The sequence below is a fragment of the Heptranchias perlo genome, chromosome 9, assembly GCF_035084215.1.
Source record: "Heptranchias perlo isolate sHepPer1 chromosome 9, sHepPer1.hap1, whole genome shotgun sequence".
In the NCBI taxonomy this organism is placed as follows: Eukaryota; Metazoa; Chordata; class Chondrichthyes; order Hexanchiformes; family Hexanchidae; genus Heptranchias; species Heptranchias perlo.
In genome coordinates, this window is record NC_090333.1 from 57,446,429 (window position 1) to 57,466,702 (window position 20,274).

The 20,274-nt window shown below is 44.8% G+C and overlaps 1 protein-coding gene across 1 annotated transcript in view; it reads left to right on the forward strand.

The window, feature by feature from the left end:
• Positions 1-4,537: 4,537 nt before the first annotated feature.
• LOC137325427 (P-selectin-like) overlaps positions 4,538-20,274 on the forward strand; it is a 29,311-nt gene continuing 13,574 nt past the window's right edge. The window contains exons 1-5 of the mRNA XM_067990530.1: positions 4,538-4,616; positions 7,762-7,834; positions 10,550-10,933; positions 12,987-13,094; positions 20,016-20,201. Of these exons, the coding sequence (XP_067846631.1) occupies positions 4,614-4,616; positions 7,762-7,834; positions 10,550-10,933; positions 12,987-13,094; positions 20,016-20,201 (754 nt within the window). The 5' untranslated portion in view covers positions 4,538-4,613. The remainder of the gene's footprint in view (positions 4,617-7,761; positions 7,835-10,549; positions 10,934-12,986; positions 13,095-20,015; positions 20,202-20,274) is intronic.

Here is a 20,274-nt window from a genome sequence, read left to right on the forward strand (position 1 = left end):
AATATTCAAACAAACAAAAAGGATTTTAAAATTAACTATCAATCTTCTAAATAATGTATTTTTTTTGTAAGTTACTGACGACGACTCCATCTTTAAACACAAACTGCCTGCGCGTCTGTATACCCAACAGACTTCCACAGAGACTAATAAGTAGAAAATTCCGCTGCTTTAATCAGAATGTTAAAGGACAAGCAGGAAAATACTTCAACCAGGGTCGTCGAACACTCAGTGCAGTATGGGGCAGGAATCCACATCATTCGTGGTTGTTTTTGGTGACATATGTAGGTGGAGCTGTTAAACAGTGTATGGGTGTGTAAAACTGTATGCTGATTGCTGCATCCTTGAAACCAGCTAGGTTTGGAGTACTTACTGTGAATAAAGGATGTTATGGGGAGAGGAAACAAATAGGAACAATTTCCTTCAGTTGCCAGTTCATTCTTTTAGAATCTGTTTACAACTGCACTAAAATAATGAAAGGAGAAAACATAAAACCTTTCTGTTATATTTACAGTTTCACTAAAAAATAGCAACCAGGTGAAATCATACCCCTAAAAGTCCAGTTTTTAAACCAAAGTCCCTTACTTCCACTTACTTCTGTGATGTGAAGCATTGAGGTCATTAAAGGTTTTAAGTGAATCTGTGTCATCAGCAAAGGAATCATAAGAACTCAAACCATGATTTCGCCCCCTGCCCCCCAACTTGGTAAAAGCTAACAGCCTGAGATATAACCCTAAAAACAAAGGGGTTGAATTCCCCAGGATCTTCCACTGAAGTTCCAGTGGATGATCAGGAGAACCTCCACGGAAATAATTGACGCATTTATTCTAATTCCGTCCTCTAATTGACCGGAGACCAGAATAAGGTGGGCAACCGGGAGAGGGGTGGGGGGGCGATCAGGAAATGGGGGGGCCTTGGATGCGTATGCACGTTTCCTGCGTGACGTGTGCCAGATGCCATCTTGGTATAGGAGTTAACCCTGAACACTGGAATCATGTAAAGTAGAGAGAAAATGGCTTCAATCAGTGTGCAATGCTGATTTAAAGTGATAGACACCATTTTGGGACTTAACGCTCAACTCAACATACCGTCTTAACCTTGGCCATCTGAACATGTCTTAGAGTGCCTGGAGGACCCCCCCACCGGCGCTATTTAAAGGGACCTTGCAGGATTTACAGGTTAGTAGCTGGATTATTGCCTCTGGCTGCCGAGACATTTGTAACTGTTTTTGGAGGTCTCCTAGACGTCAATACTAGGACGCGGGACATAGCCTAACATTTAGAGCCAGGACGTGCAGGAGTGAAGTTAGGAAATGCTTCTACAGGCAAAGGGTGGGAGACGTTTGGAATGTTCTTCTGCAGACCGCAGTTGATGCTAGCTCACATGTGAATGTTAAATCTGAGATTGATAAATTTCTGTGAACCAAGGGTATTAAGGCATATGGGGCTACGGCGGGTATATGGAGTTAGGTCACAGGTCCACCATGATCTCACTGAATGGTGGAACAGGCTCGAGGGGCTAAATGCCACTGCCACTTGCTGCCTCTTGATATGCGCCACCTTCTCCTGCAAGAAAGCGGGACGTGTGTCTGAGTGATGTGCCTGTCATGGTTGAATAGCTACCAGTGTGTGTGGCCTGTGAGTTATGGGTGGGCAGCTTGAAACAGTGGTAATGTGTAAGGGCAGGAAGAAGCATCTGATTGGAAGAGTTGAGTACTGATGGAAAGAGTTTATTGGTATGTGGGGGATGGAGGGGTGTAGTGCGTGGTGCAGTTGGTAGGAGACGCCACTTGACAGTTGACCTCACTCACCTTGACCACTCGTGTCAAAGCATTGAACAACTCCCTGCAATGCATCCATGTTCGTGATGCTGTGCGCCTGCCATTGACTTCGTCCCCCGCTGCCTCCCACTGTCTTTTGAGTATATGTTTGGAGGGCCTCTTGCCCCTCCCCCCCCATAGCGGATATAGGATACCCCTCCTTCTGTCCACCTCTTGCATCCAAGTTCTCTTGTGCATCAGCAGAGAACCTTGGTGCACACACTCTCGCAGGCCTGGTACCAACTCAGATCGGCAGATTGGTGAGGTCTGGTGTGCAGATTGGAGGATGTGGGATTTAGTAGTGCGCAACCTTTATTCAATATTTTAACATAACTCATCAGTGTGTAAACATAGGGATGGAACCTCCTTCTGTGTTTTACGTGTGTGATGTCTGATCTCTGTTCAGACTCCATGCAGACAGTAGACTGTTATTTTCATCAAATAACAGGAACAAGCTGCCTTTAAGAGATTTCTAAAAAACATCCTCCCTTTATTCATTCATTCCACGTGCAAGGCCTGGAAAGGAATGCTGGTTGCAGGTAAGTGCTCCCTGGGGACCAAACTTGCGTCTTGTTTGCCCAGGGTCCTTTCGGCGCGGGGTGGTAGTGCATCACGCTACCATCGCACAGAACGGACCCTTATCCAATTTTTCCCCCACTGACTCTAAAGATGAAAAATAAGCTCCTGATCATCACTCAGTGAATCCTGCCAGATAGTGCAAGTGAAGAGACATCAGGTGAGAACAGGATTGGGCTCAGCTGTGATGCCATCCCCAGCTGAATAGCAAGCCAAAACTCACTCTATAGGTTCACATATGAAGAAGGACCGTCGGGAATGGGGGTGGAAGGGGAATAGGGGTGGAAGGGGAGTGGAGGTTTGCTGGTATCTGCGGTACCATAACTCAGCAAAAGGCAGTGCCATCAGGAAAGGAGTGGAGAAAAAGAATCTGGGCAAATGAAGGCTGAAGGTGTAGCAGTGGAGGCACTAAAAATAGCCTCTTTGTAGGGAGGGAAAAATCAACCAGGGTTCCTTCTTCTGATTGTTATCTATTGACCTCTGCTTGGAAGTATGATTATGTGGCTATCAGATGAGGGCATAATCAGACTCGGCTGTGTTGCCTCCCTTCCCCATGACCAAATAGCTTGCCTGTGTTCACTAACTGGGTACACATCATGAAAAATAACTAGTTGGATGAGGTGCAATGAGTTTCTAATGCTGTCCTCTCCAACTGTGGTGATTCCAACCGTTGCATTCTGTAGTACTGAGGGAGTGCTGCACTGTTGGTGGTGCCATCTTTTGGATGAGGTGTGAAACTGAGGTCCCTTTTGCCTGCTCAGGCGGATGTAAAAGATGCAGGTGATCTCTGACCATTGGAACTAAATTATGCATCTCAATGCCTGTTATCCTGACAGCTCCCATGATTCCTTCATCCTGCAGCAGTCAACAGTGTTAGTATTATTTAGAGGCCAAGAGGATATTTTTTTTATTTGTTCATGGGATGTGGGCGTCACTGGCAAGGCCAGCATTTATTGCCCATCCCTAATTTCAGACATGGCTGTTGGGGGACCAAGGATATGCACTTTAGCTGCTGCTCATGATACCAGTGCATCACCCAAGAATGAGGCCTAAAGAGAGGTCTTGCTTTCATTGACATTTTCTTGCAGAAGCTGACAATATTGAGATGTATTTTGCTTTTTGTGCAAAAATGTTCCAAATGCTAATGTTAATCTAGGCATAGAAATTCTGCTGGAGTTTCCCAATCTCCCACCGTAACGTTGACTGAAGATCAGTGGAAACCGTGGAGAAACAACGTACACTGAGATCACTCTAGAAATGCGCCATCATTCAAATAGTTTGATTGGACATGAGGCATAAACCAGTTTTTATAATTCAAATTACTTGATAATGCATCATCAATTGTGTATGAACAGTCATTGTATATAATGGGATGGTCATTCTACCATAAAAGACACAGACATGAAATGTGTGGCCTACATCTTATAGCTGCCTTAAAACTTAGTCCAAGTATGACGAGGATAGGTGGTGTAACAGTCATATTGGAATATGCTGTGTTATTTATTTGGTGCTTTTCCTCTACTGTTGTTAAGTGCTTACTGCCAAGTTAAACCATTATATCTTAGGTCTAACTTGCTTTTAATGCCACCTAAAGGAACATTTATGCCAAGTTTCCTATTTTCCAACTGTTGCTAAAAATTACCAACACTTGGAAAATCCCATTCATAGTTCCAGCGGTCTTCTCTACCGCGAATGTATTTTTCAATCAATCAATTTTTTTTATATCTAAAAATGATCCTGGTTCAATCCTATTTTTGATTAGGCAGAGCTTACTGACATACATCCCTTCTGATGTAATATAAATATGCTGCTATACTTAACTAAATGCAGCTACTTACAGAGGAGCTGCCCTTTTCCCAAGGGCATCTTGTGGGTAAGTGAATGGGTGGGATGAGTGGAGACTGCTTGCCTTCCCATTTCATAAAGCTGTGTTTGTGTTGTTCAATACTCAGATAATTCAGTTGAAACAGTCCATTTTCATTTTACACAAAGTTCTTTTTGCCAAGCATTGCAGGAAGCTTGTTGATTGACGAATAAAAGGTGTTGAGAGGATGCACAGTTGTGGTCAAGATTGAGGCATTTGGTTTGTAAAAGGGTTCTTAGGCGCAGTGCTGCACTGAATTACTGCTACAGACAAGAAAGTGAAGCTTTTATAACTAACGAAACATTGGTGAGGAAAAAACTGGGGCGAGAAAAGCAACGACAGAAGAATATTCCTAGAATGGTAGGTGACGCTAATTTTATTCTGTTTTAGTGGAACTTTATTAAAGGATCCTGAAAAACAGCAGAAACTGAGAGAAATGGGAAAATTAAATACTTTAAAGTCTTGATACTGATAATAAATCATTAATGAGCTCTCACATAGAGAATAGCATTCAAAGGTGGTCCTCATACTTACAGAAAAGTGGAAAAGAAATCAGGGAAGAGCAACAAGAATAGCTCCAGGTTTTAGACAATTCAGAGAGATCAAGGAAACAAAATATGCTCCTTAGAACAAACCTTGAGGAGGAATGTGATTCAAGTTGCTTCAAGCTTTTAAAATAAAATGAAGGGAATGGATAAGTGGAGTGCTACATTGTACAAAATTAGGATAGAACCAACAGACGACCTTATATAAACTGAGGCCATGAGTTAACCTTACTATGAAAATAACTTCTTTACATTTATGGGTTGAAATTGTTCTGTGACATTAATATTAATGATTGCAATAAAACTTTGGTACGTAGTTTCATTTCACATAAATGGGTTAAAGTCTTTGTTAAAATAGTGAACAAAGGAATTTCATACGAAGGCATTAATATTCCAGATTTCAATTTGAACCTATTAGAGACATCAATTAATGGAATAGATGAGCACCTTGTAAAAACTAACTCAGCTGAAGCATTCAAAGGGAATTGGGTCAGCAAACAGTAGAGGCACTTGGTTCAGTGTAGGAGTGAGGGGAGAAATTTGGAGAAATGTCTTTACTCATGTAGCACGGAATGTTTTGCCACAGGGAATGGTTGAGGCAATGACCATTGCATCTTTTAAGGAAAAAATTGGATAAATAGTTGAACCAAAGGAAAATACAAGGCTATAGGGGAGCATGAGGCAGTGAGATTAATTTTGGAGTGCTCTAACAAAATGCCAGTACAGACAATGGGCTGGCATCCTTCTGTGCTGTAAACTCCTGTAGTTCTGTGAAAAAGTGATAGGGGGAATGGGTAGGGCTAAAGTGGTGACAGGGACAATGGGTGAATCATTAAAAAACTGCACGGGGGTTAAATTGGATAGGGCCCAAAACCGGGCGCGGATATCGCGATCTGTTTTTAACCCGTGTCCAGTGCTTCCGTCGCAGGCAGGACGAGACATTGGTCCAGCTTCAGCACTTACCTGTCTCTCTGACAGCCTGCCAAAAACTCTTAAAGGTAACCGGTACCTGTTATTTGCTAAAAATAGCAGTCTGCTGTCTGCACGAAGTCTGAATGGAGATCAGACATCGCACACGTAAAACACAGATGCAGGTCCCGTCCCTATGTTTACAAACTGATGAGTTATGTTAAGACATTGAGCAAAGGTTGCGCACTACTAAATCCCACATCCTCCAATCGGCATGCCAGACCTCACCAATCTACCGATCTGAGTTTGTACCAGGCCTGTGAGAGTGCGTGCACCAAGGTTCTCTGCTGATGCAGTAGAGCTCTTGGTACGAGACGTGATAGAAGGAGGGTCATCCTATATCCACAGTGGAGTGGGGGGGGGGGGGGGGGGCAAGAGGCCCTCCAAACGTATGCCCAAAAGGCTGTGAGAGGCAGCGGGCGACAAAGTCAATGCCAGGCGCACAGCACCACGAACATGGATGCAGTGCAGGAAGAAGTTCAGTGCTTTGACACGAGCGGTCAAGGTGAGTGAGGTCAACTGTCAAGTAACATCACCTACCAACTGCACCACTAACCGCATCCACTGCTCCATGCACTACACCCACCTATCAACAAGCTCTTTCCATCAGTACTCAACTCTTCCAATCAGATGCCTCCTCTCACCCTTACACATTACCACTGTTGCAAGCCGCCCACCCACAACTCACAGGCCACACACACTGGCAGCTATTCAACCATGATAGGCACATCACCCAGACACATGTCCCGCTTTCTTGCAGGAGAAGGTGGCGCATATCAGGTGGCAGCAAGTGGCAGTGGCATTTAGCCCCTTGAACCTGTTCTGTCATTCAATGAGATCATGGAATCTAACTCTATATACCCGCCTTAGCCCCATATCCCTTAATACCCTTGGTTCACAGAAACCTATCAGTCTCAGATTTAAAATTCACAATTGAGCTAGCATCAACTGCCGTTTTCAGAAGAGCGTTCCAAACGTCTCCCACCCTTTGCATGTAGAAGTGTTTCCTAACTTCACTCCTGCATGTCCTAGCTCTAAATGTTAGGCTATGTCCTCTTGTCCTGGTATTCAAGTATAGGAGACCTACAGAAACAGTTACAAATGCATCAGCAGCCAGAAGCAATAATCCAGCAACTAACCTCTAAATCCTGCATGGTCCCTTTAAATAGTGCTCCACGCATGTTCAGATGGTCATGGTTAAGACAGTGCGTTGAGTGGAATGTTGTCCTAAAATGGTGTCTATCACTTTAAATCAACGTTGCACACTGATTGTTACCATTTTCTCCTTACTTTACATGCGGCTGGCGTTCGTTATTTGCGCATGCGCTAAACCCTTTACCAAGATGCCATCCGGCACACGTCACGCTAGAAGTGTGCATGCGTGCACATCCAAGACGCCATCCTGGATGATTGGGAGGCTGCGTAGTGCCAAAACAATGGGCGCTAGAAGGCCCAATTTAGCATCGCACATGTTTACATTTTTAAAAAATTAGTTAAAAAGAATTACCAGAAGGCTTGAAATGGCTGAAACTAGCTCTCACAGTACCAGCTAGGCTTGGGATGCAATCAATTTCAGTGGGAGTTCTCCAGTCTCCTGCTGTAATTTTGGCTGAAAGCAGGGGAATGCACCATTTCTTCAGGGTTTTCACTGATCTTATGCTGAAGACATGCCAGACGATTGGTGGAAGTCCCATGGAAATTCTATCCCAAGTGTGCGGGACTGAATCAGAGGTAAGCAAAATCAGTAGAAAACATTAGTGGACAGGAAAAGGTGACGGAAAAGCTTGACAGAAATAATACGACACAAAATCGTGATACAGGAGGTGAATATGACATGAACTGAAAGTATCTGTCAGCTGCAAAACTTGATTAATATATTGATATATATATATATATATTTTATAATCGAATGTTTATACTGTAATTTTATGTGTACATTGTATATTGTTTACATGGAAGAATAAAATATAATCCTTGGTTTTCTTTTATAGGCCTCTTGTATGGAAATCTGTGCTCGACGAAAACATCATCAGATTCACTTTTGGCTTTTAATTGTACTCTATGGTAAGGTTTGACTCTCCTGCTTCTCTGTAAGGATTTTAGTGCAGGAAAAGAACACAAGATTTTTTAGGAACAGGAAAAAGCCGGTAATCCGCTCACTCCCTTCACCACCGGCACACTGTGGCTGCAGTGTGTGTACCATTCACAGGATGCACTGCAGCAACTCGCCAAGGCTTCTTCGACAGCACTTCCCAAACCCGCGACCTCTACCACCTAGAAGGACAAGAGCAGCAGGCACATGAGAACAACACCACCTGCACGTTCCCCTCCAAGTCACACACCATCCAACTTGGAAATATATCGCCGTTCCTTCATCGTTGCTGGGTCAAAATCCTGGAACTCCCTTCCTAACAGCACTGTGGCAGAACCGTCACCACATGGACTGCAGCAGTTCAAGAAGGCGGCTCACCACCACCTTCTCAAGGGCAATTAGGGATGGGCAATAAATGCCGGCCTCGCCAGCGACGTCCACATCCCATGAACGAATAAAAAAAAACCTCAACAAACTCGTCCCTTTTTGATAGATCAGCTTGGCCTTACCTATCTTCTCACCCCACCACATCCTGCAACCCCTTCTCACCCCACCACATCCTGCAACCCCTTCTCACCCCACCACATCCTGCAACCCCTTCTCACCCCACCACATCCTACAACAACTCTCTTTGTAAATGGATCTAGTTGCTTTTTGAACCCATTTGTACTGTCAGTTGCAATGGGCTTTCTCTGTGACTCAAGCTTGCTCCCTAGCTTTCTAATTTTAACTTGCGCCCCTGCTATTTGAATCTTGCCATGGTGAATAATTTGCATGGATCAGCTTTCCCTTCAATCAGGCAATTCTATATGATTACCTCAGGCAAGCGTTCCAAATTATTTGGAACATTATCTGGTAATGCTGATAGATACCAGACTTACAACGGTTTCTTCATGCGCGGGTACCTTAAGATTGGAAAAATTTGGCAAGTCCACTAGCTGACTGCACCTCATAGAGACTTAGAGCTTTACCATTTGAGGATCTATACTTCATCCAAACATCACATTAATACAGAGAGTGTAGTGTAGTGTTGAATTGAAAACATTGTACTGTGGAACTCTATTTTATGCTAGTGTTTTCTCAGGTCTATGGAAATTTCAGCAAACATATGAAAAAATTCAGTTTTTTACAGGTCCACGCACTAGCAGATCTCTTGTGGTGTTGGTCTCAGGTCTGAAGCATGGTTCTGATAACAGGATTAACCCTGTTGGCCTAATCTCACTCCCAACATCCAGCTCAGGATTGACCCCGTTGTCTAACCTCACCCCTGAGATTCAATTCAGGATTGATTCTGCTGGTCTAATCTCAGCTCCAAGATCCAACACAGGACTAATCCTGAGCTTGAGGAACAGCGCCTCACCTTTCTACCAGGCACTTTACAACCTTTTAGCCTTAACATTGAGTTTAACAACTTTAGACCTTAACCACTGTTCCCACTTTCTCTTGGACATTCTGTAAACCTTTACACCTCCTCTGGACCCATCTTTAGTTTCCATGTTCGTCCCATTATCAGCTCCTTTTGCCTTGCACCACCATTTAATCAGTCCTGCCCTCTACCCTATCACAGACCTATCCCTTTTGTTCTTTCCCTGTCCCTCTTTTTCCTGGCTCTGTATTTGCTTAAAAGCTGTTCATCGCCAGCATCTTCCAGTTTGGATGAAATATCATCGACCTGAAACATTAACTCTGTTTCTCTCTCCACAGATGCTGCCTCAACTTCAGAGTGTTTCAAGCATTTTCTGTTTTTATTTCAGATTTCCAGCATTCACAGAATTTTGCTTTAGTTCAGGACAAATCCTACTGGTCTAACCTGCCCCCACCGCCACAGCCCCACCACCTCATCCAGTAGATCAGGATTGATCGTACTGGCTTAATTTCAAGCCACGCCTGTCCAAGTCTGATCTTGCTCGTCCATCTCACCCACAGGGGCTGACTTGACCCTGACACAACTCTCACCTAGCTCCTCTGCCTGACCCCAACCCAGCTTTTCTGCTCAATCTGACCTTTAACCTTCCTCTGCCCTCCCGACTCAAGGAAAAGAAAGAAAGTACAGTAACTTAAATTTGACTCTATTCTTCAAATTACAGGAATTGACCCAGGCCATTTTGAATCTGCACTGTATTGATTTCCTTACCCTTGACTTATGCAGATTCAAGGGAAGCTCCACAGACAGCAGAGGAAAGGCCAGACGAGAAATGCATGTCAGGCTAAACTGTTGGGTAAGAGTCAAGGTATTCAGGGAGGTTGGGTGAGTGTTTGGTCAGACAGTAATGTCAGCTCAACATGGACATGCATTGGACAGAATTTTAAACACCATGTTAAGCACCATTATTAGGTTTGAAATGAGCTTGCTTTATATTAAATTCGGCATTGCAGTAAATAATTAAAAGAAAAGAAAACTGTAAATGCTGGAAATCTAAAATAAAAACAGAATATGTTGGAAATATACGACAGGTCCATCAGCCTCTGCAAAGAGGAAAAATGTTTTTAAGTTTCAGGGTTAGGTCCCTCCCTCAGAACTGAAAACTGAGAGATTGTTCAACGATTATCTTTCAGTTTTTAATTCTGAAGGAGGTGTTTACACCCGAAATATTAACCCATCTTTTCGCTTTACAGGTGCTGGTGAATCTATTGTGTATTTTCAGCATTTTCTGTTTTTATTACAAGAAAGTGTATTTTCTTCACAGAACTAGTAATTTGGGAAGGAGTCCACAGCTGGAACTATAACCATTCAACAACAGACATGTCATGGCCAGCTGCTAGAAATTATTGCCAAGAGTACTTCACTGACCTGGTTGCAATTCAGAACAGTGAAGAAAATAATTATCTGAATACGGTGTTACCAAGAAGTCAAAATTACTACTGGATTGGAATAAGAAAGATTCATGATGTTTGGACCTGGGTTGGAACTAACAAATCACTGCATAAAGAGGCAGAAAACTGGGCTGAAGGTGAACCAACTGATGGGGCAGAAGATTGTGTAGAAATTTATATAAAGAGACTGAAAGAGGCAGGAAAGTGGAATAATGATCCCTGTCAGGAAAGATGGAAACGTGCATTATGCTATTTAGGTAAGATTCCCATCTCATTATGTATATATAATTGTCACATTTTGAGATTTTTATTGACCATTTTTCCACAGAACGTATTGGGGGGAAAAAAGGAATTACTTTTAAAAGTTTGGTTTTTAAAACAAAATGTATTCACAAGTTTTTTAAAAAAGGTACTGAGATAATAGATGGATAAAGTGCTAATGAACTAAGTTTTAAGCTATGATGTTTCTGCATAGACTATAATTAATAAGCCCATCTCAGCAAATGATAAACACCTCACATGCACTGTGTTGGGATGTCTCTGGCCCGTTCTGGCTGTGACCAGAGGGCAACTAAAAAGAAAACAAGACAGTGATACAGACAGAAAACAAGACAGTGATATAGACAGGTAGGCCCAGTAAAGGCTAGAAAGCCCGTCAGGTTTAAACACAGCCAGCACCAGGCCGGTTGCATTCAGGAAAACATAGTCTACATGCAGGCTAATCAGCAGTCTTTGTGGGCTGTTGATGCTCAGTCGTTGAGTATATTCAAGACTGAGATCGATAGATTTTTGGACATTAAGGGAATCAAGGGATATGGGGATCAGGCGGGAAAATGGAGTTGAGGTTGAAGATCAGCCATGACCTTATTGAATGGGGGAGCCTACTCCTGATCCTATTTCTTATGTTCTTAAAGGGATCAGTGGCAACCAAAAAGGTCAATTTGTTGAAAAATACCTACCTCAATGTGGAGCCAGGTGGTTCAAGAGTGCTCCTCCTGGCACTACTGCGGTGACTGAGACTGCCAGCTCCTGTTCGACCCCCTCCCGATCGACCACCTCCCTCTGTATCGCTTCCCCTACTCTCCCGATCACCCCCCACCCTCCCGATCGCACCTTCCCTCCCGATCAATCTCCCCCATCTCCCCAGTGCTTTCCCCCCCCAGCCGATCGCTTTCACAGGTCCTTTTCGCCTCCCCCCCCCACCTCCCAGGATCTACCCGATGACCGCTGCCTGCGACATAGTGGCCCGGAATCCAATGTCGATTCGATGGTGAGCTACCTGGGATGTCTGATGTCACCTAGAACCAACATCAAGATTTATTTAGTACTCAGTTTGATGACTTCCGCATGTAATCTCTTCAATCTTTCTTTTTTTTCCCCTCACATGTTTTCTTCCCTCCCCTCCTTCTCCCAAATGAGTTGAGTCCTCACTGGGATAAAGCACAGTGGGCACCAGTTATCCTCTGCCACTTCAACTAAGTGGGCATTCGTCAGGGTGAGTGTCGGAAGGGCATTTGAACATGGGACCATCACAGCTGAGGCTGATTGTGTCCTCACCCAGTGTCCACACACGTACACTTCCAGAAGGTGTCATTGACTAATGATCAGGAGCAGAAACACAGGGTGATTTTCCCAACCCATCTAAGGGTCATTAAGACTAACTGCAGTGCCTCTACCATTGTCTTGGCTGAGATTAGCTACTAAACATAGACTGGGAATTGAACCTGTGACCTACCTGATCTGCATGCAACCTCACATTGGGCCACTGGGGATGTAAGAAAAACTTCTTTACTCAAAGGATGTCAAATGTTAGGAATAATCTTTAGAAATATACATGAATGCAATAGGTCTGCTGGCATAGTATGCATACTGATAGAGTAGTGTGATAGGCTTTAGGATCAGGAAGCAGGGAACAGGGTCAGAAGCCCAATCAATACTGAATAAATATTGGCCCCATCTGGTTAACAAACCATAGCTAGCACTGTAGTGATACACACAAGGTGAAATTCTCACTACTGTAATCATTGCTGTTCGGGGGTAATTTTACGAGTCCACACTTCTAGAGGGGCCCTTGCCCTCTGAGAATACACATCAGAAATTTGGGTGTGCAGTGCCAATGATTTTCGGACTATTAAAATGAATGTTTGGAAACTCCAGGGCAGTACATGCCCAAATTTGACGATTTGTGCTCCCACAGTGTGAGCTTCATTGTTCAGAACATGGACTCGTAAAATGACCTCCTTTAAGTTCACAGTGCTTGCAACCTTGTTTGCCTGCATGTACATGGGTTTATATTGGTTTCTTTAACAGCTTCATGCAAGCCGACTTCATGCAGTGATCACGGAGAATGTGTGGAGACTATTGGAAATTATACATGTCGATGCAATGAAGGATTCTATGGATCGGAGTGTGAATCTGGTAAGAACAATGTTATCTGTTACTGTGGATGACTTGAGGGTTGAAATTGCACTGTACTGAGTTATAACAAATGGTTTAACATATTCATACAAAATTACTTTGACCATTATTTTAACAAAGCGTGGAACCATTTATTGCAGAGTGCGATTTCAACCCACTGCTTCTTGTGCCTTTTTCAAATTCAGTGCTCTAATTTAAACATATTATGTAGGGTAATAAATTGTTTTGTGCATCGAGAGGTATTTTGATTCAGGCATGATTCTGCTTGTGGGAGGCACAGGGTTCATCACACACCATCAGTGAACCTTTTGACACCAGAACGTTGAAAAGAGATCTACATGTTATAAACATCTTCTGAAAGTTCAGTGACTTGATCCAATATAGATATATATATATGTAGAGAGAAAGAGAGCATGAGTGAGAAAGCGAAACAAAGAATGGAAGATGGAGAAAGCAAGAAAGAGCATGAAAAAGAAAACAATAAGGAAAGAGAGAATTAGGAAGAAAAGAAAAAAGAGAGTTCAAAGGAGAGAGAGAAAGAAAAAGAGAGAACCAAGAAATGAAGAATTCCCAGTGTGGAGAATCATATCCTTACACTCTGATGCATAATATAATAAACACTGGAGTGGCTGCACCATCCCACCATGAAGAAACTGATATTAAACAAAGTAGTTCTGATAATATTTATCAATCAATAGCAGTTTCAATGTGGATGTCACAGTGATGCAAAGCATTGATCATCAGCACACTGTGCAATGATACCAAGAGGAAGGAGGTAAGATCGGAAGGACTGTACCTCAGTGCTCCCATGTATCTCATGGTAGCCATTTTCAGAGCTGCACAATGAGAAGCTTGGCAACAGGTCACCTGCCTATCTCTCAGATGCCGATGGTACATGGATTAAAGAGGAATGGGGACTTGAGAAAATATACACCTGGCAAAATTGAATGCTTTTATAATTACACACCAAAATCATAAATCAAATTGTAACACAATAACTAACACAACATTCCACTACCTCCTGTCCAGTTGAACAGTGCGCCACTCTCGATGTTCCTGACCAAGTGACTATGGGCTGCACCCATCCTAATGGAAACTTCAGCTTCAGCTCCACGTGTGACTTTCACTGTGCAGTAGGGTTTACACTGCAGGGGTCACAGAGTCTCCAGTGCAATGCGACAGGAATATGGACAGCGGAGACACCCAGCTGTGGAGGTACAGGGTCAAACAAGGCCAACTAACAGAAAGAGAAAATCCAGAATCAGATTTTAGAACATGTTAGCAGGAATGTCTGAATAACAGTAACTTTTTGTGTGTTTGAGTTTACGTCAAAGGGAAAATTCACCAATGCAGCAGTCCCAGCGTGGAGCTGCACTCAACGGGAACGCAGGTCAGAGAATCAGCATTACAGTGTTGTAGCCATGGGCACGAGGGGCGCCACAACAAATAGTGGTCCTCACTGAGGCGAAGGAGGAGGCCCTGGAGATCAGCCGCACCCTCGAGTGCCTGTCTGTCGGGGACGCCGAGACTGGCACCCCACAAACGTCTGGTGACACAACTTTAACATTCAAGATACACAACATGAATTAATGTTAACAATGATTGGCATGTTGAGCACCTCAATATGCTCATTGCAACATGACACATCTGTGATGATGCTTAATATTGCCGTCTGTTCTCTTACAGAGCCATTCAACAACCGCAGAGACGGGAGAGGGCGATTCCTCAGAGAAGCTCCCGGCCTCTGAGGGTGCACCATCACGTCTTACTGAGCCATCCACCAGCGCAGATACTCACACCTCGGTGGGTCCCAATAGTCAGTTAGTTGGGTTGGCACCTGGTGAGTTACCACATACAAGTGAGCACGAGTAGACACTGGTGGCAGGGGAAGCTGTGGAGAGTCCATGTTGGTGGACACAGATGCTGAACCCTGGGGGCCATCCTTTAAAAGGAGATTGATCGAGGGACAGCAGAACATTTGCGAGGTACTGGAACAGGTGCCAGGCACACTCTCTACAATAGAGCAGAAGATGGTGGAGTCCAACTCATGCATTAGTGGAATGGTGCCACAGGTACGTGAAGGAATCTCTGAGATAGTGTCACAGGGACGTGAGGAACTGTCTGAGATAGTGTCGCACGTAACTGCTGAAATGTCTGAGGTAGTATTGCAGGTACCTGTGGAAATGTCTGAGATAGTGTCGCATGCAACTGCGGAAATGTCTGAGATAGTGTCGCAGGCAAGTGCAGGAATGTCTGCGATGGAGAGAAGCTAGCCTCCATTGAACTTCAAGCACAGCTCACAAATGAGTCCATTCAGGCCCTGACAATGCCCGTTCGGTCTCACGGTGAGCAACATTCTGCTGCCTTAAACAGGCAGACAGAATCTGTGCAACTGGGCTTCCAAGGCATCATACATGTCCTCCAAATTGTTCTCCAGCAGGGTGGTAGAAGTGATGTGGGCCTGGTCCAGGAGAGGGATGATGGCAAAAGGGAACATGTAAGTGGGGACGCCACTCAAAGCGTTCCCACGTCTCACGCGTTGCCCCCCTCTCAACCAATATCTGCAATGCTGCCTCCTCTCCAGGTGGGGCCCTCATGGGCTCCAAATCCCAGAGGGCGTAGGCCAAAAGCATCTAAGCAGCCTGGGCATGGACATAAGCAACCTGCCACTACCTCTGCTGCAGCCACAGGGGATGCATCACGTAGAAGCGGTAGGAAGAGAAAGGCTAAGGATTTGTGATCAGGAAGGGAATGCACAAGGGTGTCTGACAGACTGTCATGTTTTTCATTTATATTTGTTTTTTGGTAAAGTCATATTAAATGTTATCATTCTCACCACTACTGCCACGTCTTGCCCATTCTTGTCTGGCTTTTGTGATTGGGCCCTTTCATGTGCTTTATCATGAAAGGCGACACTTGATGCCACCCAGTGGGTAACTTTACAGTGGGTGTATGTGTAGTGGCAGGACTGTTTTGTGCGGGGTCGGGGTGGGGAGGGTACTGGTGTTGGCGCTGGTCTTTCCAGGTGGTGTGAGGGCTGAATTATTCTCACTTTGTAATCTTAGAAGAGCTATTCACATATAAGTGAGTCCCTGGCCTCACGAGCAGCCAGGTGAGCTGCTGCTCTGCCCATGAGTTTGTCCTCCTCCTCCTCCTCCTTCTCCTGCTGCTGCTGCTCCTCCTCAATGTTCATGGCAGATGTGGATGCTGGATGAGGGCATGGGGCCTCATCAACCGGTATCCCTCTCTGTTGCGCCATGTACAACACACTACTATCATGTGACCCACTCTCGCTGGTGCGTATTGAAGCTCTCCCCCAGAACGTTCAAGTCACCGAAATCGCATCTTCAGCAGTCCTATCACATGTTCAATTACAGACCTGGCGGCGATGTGACTGTTGTTATATCGATGCTGTTGCTCGCTGATGGGGTTCCTGAGAGGTGTCATGAGCCATGTGTGCAGGGGGTATCCCTTGTCCCTGAGGAGCCAGCCCTTAAGGGTGTTCGGTGCATGGAAGAGGTCCAGGTTGTTGGATTCCCTCAGAATGAACGAATCATTCTGGGGAACCTTGCACACACGTGAAGAAACCTTCTGCGGTGCTTATGAACAAGCTGAACGTTGATGGAGTGTAACCCTTTCTGTTGATGAACAGTCCTGGCTCGTGTGGAGATGCTCAGATTGCAATATGCATGCAATTGATTGCACCCTGCACACGTGGGAAGCCAGCCACCGGGTGGAATCCCACTGCCTTCTCCGTCTGGCTGAAGTCGTCCATGGGGAAGTTGACGCATTGAAAGGCCCTGTGATACAAATGATCGGTGGCCTGACTCATGCACTTGTGGAGCGACAACTGAGAGACCCCTGCCAAATCTAGAGCCCCCTGGATGACAAGGAGCACACAGGGTAAGATAAGGCAAAAAGGGAAGCTTATGTCAGACACTGAGAGCTCAATACTGCAGAAAGCCTAGAGGAGTATAGAAAGTGCAGGGGTGAAATTAAAAAGGAAATTAGGAAAGCAAAGAGAGGGCATGAAGAAATACTGGCAAGTAAAATTAAGGAAAACCTAAAAATGTTCTATAAATACATAAAGAGCAAGAGGATAACTAAGGAAAGAATAGGGCCTATTAGAGACCAAAAAGGTAACCTATGTGTGGAGGCGGAAGATGTGGGGATGGTTCTTAATGAATACTTTGCATCTGTCTTCACAAAAGAGGGGGACGATGCAGAGATTGTAGTTAAGGAGGAGGAGTGTGAAATATTGGATGGGATAAACATAGTGAGAGAGGAAGTATTGAGGGGTTTAGCATCTTTGAAAGTAGATAAATCGCCAGGCCCGGATGAAATATATCCCAGGCTGTTAAGAGAAGCAAGGGAGGAAATAGCGGAGGCTCTGACCATCATTTTCTGATCATCCCTGGCTACAGGTGTGGTGCCAGAGGATTGAAGGACTGCCAGCATTGTACTGTTGTTTAAAAAGGGAGAAAGAGATAGACCGAGTAATTATATGCCAGTCAGTCTAACCTCGGTGGTGGGTAAATTATTGGAATCAAATCTGAGGGACAGCATAAATCATCATTTAGAAAGGCATGGGTTAATCAAGGACAGTCAGCATGGATTTGTTAAGGAAAAGTCGTGTCTGACTAACTTGATTGAATTTTTTGAGGAGGTAACAAGAAGGGTCGATGAGGGTAACACATTTGATATAGTGTACATGGATTTTAGCAAGGCTTTTGACTAGGTCCCACGTGGCAGACTGGTCAAAAAAGTAAGAGCCCATGGGATCCAAGGGAAAGTGGCTAGTTGGATCCACAATTGGCTCAGTGGCAGGAAACAAACGGTAATGGCTGACAGGTGTTTTTGCAACTGGAAGGCTGTTTCCAGTGGGGTTCTGCGGGGCTCAGTACTAGGTCCCTTGCTTTTTGTGGTATATATTAATGATTTGGACTTGAATATGGGGGGCTTGATCAAGAAGTTTACAGATGTTACAAAAATTGGCCGTGTGGTTAATAGTGAGGAGGAAAGCTGTAGACTGCAGGAAGATTTCAATGGACTGGTCAGGTGGACAGAAAAGTGGCAAATGGAATTCAATCCAGAGAAGTTTAAGGTAATGCTTTTGGGGAGGGCAAACATGGCAAGGGAGTACACAATAAATGGGAGGATACTGAGAGGTGTAGAGGAACAAAGGGATCTTGGAGTGCATGTTCTCAGATCCCTGAAGGTAGCAGGACAGGTGGATAAGGTGGTTAAAAAGGCATAAGGCATACTTTCCTTTATTAGCCAAGGCATAGAGCAGGGAGGTTATGCTAGAACTGTATAATACTTTGGTTAGGCCACAGCTTGAGTACTGCGCACAGTTCTGGTCACCACATTACAGGAAAGATGTGATTGCACTAGAGAGGGTGCAGAGGAGATTTACGAGGATGTTGCCAGGGCTGGAGAATTTTAGCTATGAGAAAAGATTGGATAGGCTGGGGCTGTTTCTTTGGAACAAAGGAGGCTGAGGGGAAATTTAATTGAGGTATATAAAGTTATGAGGGGCCTAGATAGAGTGGATATGGAGGACCTATTTCCCTTAGCAGAGGGGTCAGTGACCAGGGGCATAGATTTAAAGTAATTGATAGAAGGATTAGAGGGGAGCTGAGGAGAAATGTTTTCACCCAGAGGGTGGTGGGGGTCTGGAACTCACTGCCTGAAAGGGTGGTAGAGGCAGAAACCCTCAATTCATTTAAAAAGTACTTGGATGTGCATTTGAAGTGCTGTAACCTACAGGGCTACAGACCAAGTGCTGGAAAGTGGGATTAAGCTGGATAACTCTTTTTCGGCCAGCATGGACAAGATGGGCCAAATGGTCTCCTTCTGTGCCGTAACTTTCTATGATTCTATGACTCTATGGCACCCTGGAATGATCCAGAGGCAAAGAAGTTGAGGGCGATGGTCACTTTAACAGCGACGGGTAATGAGATGCTGCCAGGCCCAGCCGGGAACAGCTCGGCATGAAGGAGGCTGCAGGTGTCTGTGACCACCTGACCACTCTCAGCATCCATAGGTACTGCTCCTCAGAGAGTCCAGGAAGCTGAGCCTCGGTCTGTAGACCCTCTGACGAGGGCAGTGCCTCCTGCGACGTCGGTCCCTCTGTTGTTCCCCTCTGTGATCTTGTGCAGGTGCCTGTGGCACAGCACTGTGTTGTAAAGCTACAAGTGGCAGAAGTGCACTCAGTGGCTGGTGAGGGTGGTGATGTTCCTCATCCTCGGATGTACTGGTGAATGTAGTCATCGCGCCCCCCCACCCCCTAATCCTGATGGTGTCAGTTTGAGGGGGTCTGAAAAGTTGGTAAATATGTGTAAACGGAACAGTTCTGAATGGAAACCAAGAATTTTCAGTCTGAACGCAAAGATCTCCCAGCTAAAAGTTTGTCTGAGAGAACTGAGTGCCCTGCTGCAATAACTCATCTTTTATCCCCATCTGTCAAACAGGGATTTAAATGTCCAAATGGCTGCTGGCTGAAACACAACTACTTTCCAATGCCGTGTTTCACACAGCACGGGAAACACATTGAGGCAGAATTAAAATCGTTTGCCTTCTTTGTTAATTGGATTTATGGACATTTCAAATACTTTAAGTACTTGATTTACTGCTTTAAATATTGTCCCGCCGGCTTTAATTGCCGGCGGGACTTCCGGGTTCGGGAACACGCGTACACCTCGATGACTCTGGGTCGTGTGCGTTCTTCAGCGGGTTGGAGCCAGGATTCTGCCCGCTCCAAAAAATCCCAATTTTCTTTGGCCCCCACCCCTGCCCCCGCAGATTTCTTTTAAAATTGTGCCCCATATCTCTGGCCCGCACTCCTTTCAAGAGTGGTTCCCCGTTGGGAGGGCGGCATCAGTGAATTTATTGTCAAGCTTCTTAATTTATATGTTTCAGTTGTGAAATGCGGAAGTCTGGAGATTTCTGGACAAAGATTCAAGAATTGTTCCCATCCCATCGGAGATTTCAGTTACAGTTCAACGTGTGACTTCAGCTGTGCCGAAGGGTTTGAGCTCCGAGGATCAGACAGACTGGAGTGTGGAGCATCTGGAGAATGGTCAGCACCAATCCCCAACTGTGAAGGTAGAGTCCCAGATCTCGAAACTCGTGAGGACCAACAGCACCAGCATAAGTGCCGCAGAGTGGAACCCCCACC